Source organism: Aspergillus ruber, assembly GCF_000600275.1.
Source record: "Aspergillus ruber CBS 135680 unplaced genomic scaffold scaffold00091, whole genome shotgun sequence".
Classification (NCBI taxonomy): domain Eukaryota; kingdom Fungi; phylum Ascomycota; class Eurotiomycetes; order Eurotiales; family Aspergillaceae; genus Aspergillus; species Aspergillus ruber.
This window is the reverse complement of record NW_024467387.1, coordinates 1-3,771: the sequence shown is the minus strand read 5'-3', so window position 1 is coordinate 3,771 and position 3,771 is coordinate 1. Positions and strand designations below refer to the sequence as shown.

The following is a 3,771-nucleotide window of genomic DNA, read 5'->3' as shown; positions in this document are numbered from 1 at the left end:
CGAAACGGAACATATGACGGGCGGAGCGTAAAACCGCCTATCTGGTAGCTAAGCTAAATCTATCATACACACTGGCGAAGACTCCCTCGCAGGAGCTTGCCCATAACTTGGGGGCCGCAAAGCGGGAGTACACATTCTGTGGAGAAGAGAGAAGAAGAGATAGAGAGAAGAAGAGATATAAGGAAGAGGGGAGACGATTTTAGGGGGGGTGGAGGGGGCTGAGGGGTTAATGTGCGCGACATATTGTGCTATAAAAGTGAGACCTCTGCAGCCATTCATGGAAGTCCCTTGTTCCTGACTTAGAGCACAGGATCTCATCCACTTGTCGACTTCCCCATGGATGTGGGGATGCATTGTGTCCTTTCCGGCAGTAGTAGAAGTGATGGGGGGTCTTTGGGCGCCCGCATGAGCAGTCCAACTTGGCGTCTTCATGCCCAAAGCGTTCATGGTACTGGGCAAAGTCTCCATGGCCTGACCGGGCAGCGAGAAGTCGACCAAGGGTGGCCCTGGGGAGGGATAGTTCGTGAGGTCGTTTATCTAGGCCGATGGAGAGATCATGATATTGCTGTGGCGCGTTCTCGGTCCAGTATAACTGGAATTGTCGCCAGAAGGCCTCTTTCAGAGTCCGGTGAGCCCAGGCATATCTTGCTGGGGGAGTGTTGGTCTGAGGGGTAGACCTAGCTCCCTTCTTTGCTTGTTCATCTGCCTGCTCATTCCCTGCGATGCCGGCATGATCAGGAATCCAGCGAACATGCACTTGTCCCGGTGGGATAGCCCGGCATCGGTGGAATCGATTGGGCCAGGCATTTGCAGTTTCTTGGAAAGATAGGATGAGGCTCTGGCTAGAGCCTTTGGGACAGCCTTGCAGTTGGCGTACCACTTCTTGATTGTCGAGGAGGATGTATAGGTTCTGTGTAAAGGAGGCCTGGGTACTATTAAGGGCAGCCTTCAGTCCTGCAGATGCTGCAGTAGCCTCTGCATCGAAGACTTCATGCTTGGGGAGGCAGAGGTGCCCACGGGTACATTCTAGCTTCTGTGCTCCCCAGTGTCCATACCAACCAGCACTGGTTGAAGCATCAGAGTTACTCAAGCGGCTGCCATCAGAGAAAAGGAACATGGAGAGAGGAGGGCATGTATCAGCCCATTGTTGGAAGGTCACCCCAGCCCTTTCTCGGGAAGGACAGATACTTTGGACAGTGTTGGGGTTCTCATCCTGCCAGGGTGGGTAGGCCAGAGGGTCAGTCTGTTCTACCTCTTCCAACCATGGCAGGTGATTATGGGTTAGGCGTGTGTTTGAAGGGAAAGATTGTGTTCGATGTAAGCGTCTGAAAACTGGATGGCGATTGTCCAGTCTAGAAGCACGCAGTCTGGCCGAAGAACGCTTCTGGTTGAGGATGATCTCCATCGGGGGGATGGCAGTTTCTCGGTGGAGTGATGGGATTGGGGTGGTTCGGTATACTGGGAGAGTCCCTCAGAGAGCAACTCTGAGTACCCGGTCCAGGCAGGAAAGGGCGGAGTCAACTTGATTTGATATGGAGCCTTGGTTCCTGGGCTTAGGCCTGCTTCGGCCCCGACACCAGGCCTCAGCTCCGTAGCAAAGGACTGAGATGACACAGGTAACTGTAGCCTGCCGCAATAGGTTTGCCCTAGTCCCTCTAACTGTATTGACTAGTGATCTGATGCCAGCAGCTGACTGCATTGCCTTTGCGGCCAGAGTCCTGCAGTGTTTTCTGAAGCTCAGTCTGCGATCAAACCAGATGCCTAGCCAGCGCGTAGCACTGCTAGCAGGGGGAGGTGTGACAATATGCAAGCCTTGGGGGGTGTGCATGGAGCATGTGGGGTTAGAAAGGTTGGACCCACGGGTGAAGTGTTGCAGTTCTGTCTTGTTGAAGTCAAAGGTGAGGCCTTCTCTAGCTCCCCATTGTCTGAGCTCCTCAATACAGTGCTGAAGTGCTATACAGTTTTCCTCTAAGGAAGGGGAGGCCACAAGTTGGCAAATATCATCAGCATACCCAAAGCGGCCGCGTCGGGTGCGAAATGAGCCCTGTTTGAAAATGGGTTCAATGAATAGCATGAAGAGGATCGGGGAGATAGGGGAGCCCTGTGGAAGACCTGCTGGAACCTGGAATGTCCGGCTTGTATGGTTCCCTAAGCGGAGACTGGCTGTTCGACCTTGGGTAAAGCTAGCTACCCATCGGATCACATTGATAGGCCATCCCTGTTCCTGGAGCTGTTGGATCAGTCGTCCACGCAGGACAGCATCAAAAGCGCCTTGCACGTCCAATGTCAGCATGGAGGCTTTCAGCCCTCGTGACCATGCCTCCTCAACATCATGGATCAAAGCTGCGGCTAGGTCCGTAGCAGAACGCAGTGGGAGAGCTCCGAATTGCTGAGGGTGGAGGACTTTGTATTTGATAGCAATCCATGCTATTCTGCGGGCTATTAGGCGCTCGAGGCCTTTTCCCTAAACTGACAGGAGAGAGATTAGTCTGTAAGCTCGGGGGGAGCTCCGGTCTCTCTTTCCTGGTTTTGGTAGGGCCTGTTATGGGGTTCTCGTACGAACCCAAAGGATGACAGTTTGGCTAAGGCCAGCACAGAACGCAGCCAGCAAGGGGACCGAAACGACTATTGACGACCTTCGTACGATCCCCTTACATGAAGACTATCGGTGACCTTTTCGGTCAACTCCTGACCTCCGAGAACACTATTTGGAATCTCATTCCCGTACGACCATAAAAGACTGCTCCCACCTCTGCCCTGTTTGTTACCTCTTCAACGATTCCTTCTTGTATAGTAAAGGGTAGCTTTAGGTTAAGACAACTTGAGTTAAACCCCTAACACCCAGCATACGTGCTCGGTTGGCCTTGTTTCTCTATTCGTTACCTTTACCGATTCTACCTGTTGACTACCTTACTGTCACGGGCTCGGAATAGTAGATAATAACGAATTGAATTCCTATCTAGACTATTGTAGCCATCGACGAGAATATCGAATCTGGAGAAGAAAAGAGAAGAGGAAGTCTATCTAGGTAATGAAGGGGTTTTATAGAGGTTGTTGCCGACATGGTTGAGTAGCAGCATTTGCGATGTATCATTCATTGCTGCAGTGTTGAGCCGTCATATATGAGCCGTCATATATGAGTCGTCACATAACCCCCCTCCTTAGGCGGAGTCTGTCCTCAGACTCACGCAGGTAGGTTGTCATCAGGGTGGTCTTCCAGTTCCTCGGCCTCATCTTCCCATGCTCGTATCCATTCATGTAGACGCTGAGGTGGTCCTGGCTGCTCTGGGTATCTCTGGTGATAGTCGCGTATGCGATGTGGAGAGCCTTTGAAGTTGGCAGCTGGGTACCACGTCCGATCCTCATCAAATCCTGTCCATTTCACCTGATACTGTAATCGATGTCGACATACGTGGGAGGCTAGGATTTCTTCCACTTCCCATTCATGCTCATCACCAATGACTAATGGTTCAGGAGGTTCTACAACCTGTCCTGGCAATGGATCATCTGCTGCTCGTCGTAGCTTGTCAGGTGAAAACACAGGATGAATTCTCATACTCTCAGGGAGCTCCAATTTGTATGAGTTGCCGACTTTCTCAAGGACCGGGAAAGGTCCAGCCATTTGGCTATCAAGCTTCTTGTTTGGTCGATCTGTATGGTAATGGCGAAGTGATAGCCACACCCTGTCACCCACATCAAAGTCAATAGGGCGTCGTCGTTTGTCTGCTTGTCTCTTCTGTTGGTCCTGAGCTTGTCTGATTTGGGTGCCTA

The 3,771-nt window shown here is 51.7% G+C and overlaps 2 protein-coding genes across 2 annotated transcripts; one reads left to right on the top strand and one right to left on the bottom strand.

Moving 5' to 3' along the window:
• Positions 1-925: 925 nt before the first annotated feature.
• On the bottom strand, positions 926-1,177 carry EURHEDRAFT_441867 (uncharacterized protein; the record flags this gene model as incomplete). Its single annotated transcript, XM_040783475.1, has 1 exon — positions 926-1,177. A coding segment is annotated over one exon (252 nt), but the record flags the coding sequence as incomplete, so codon positions are not given.
• A 317-nt stretch (positions 1,178-1,494) lies between these two features.
• On the top strand, positions 1,495-2,659 carry EURHEDRAFT_373063 (uncharacterized protein). Its single transcript, XM_040778516.1, has 4 exons — positions 1,495-1,639; positions 1,690-1,898; positions 1,962-2,532; positions 2,598-2,659. Exons 2-3 carry the CDS (start codon positions 1,758-1,760, stop codon positions 2,391-2,393), a joined length of 573 nt encoding a protein of 190 aa, XP_040633596.1. The 5' UTR covers positions 1,495-1,639; positions 1,690-1,757; the 3' UTR covers positions 2,394-2,532; positions 2,598-2,659.
• The last annotated feature ends 1,112 nt before the right edge of the window (positions 2,660-3,771 follow it).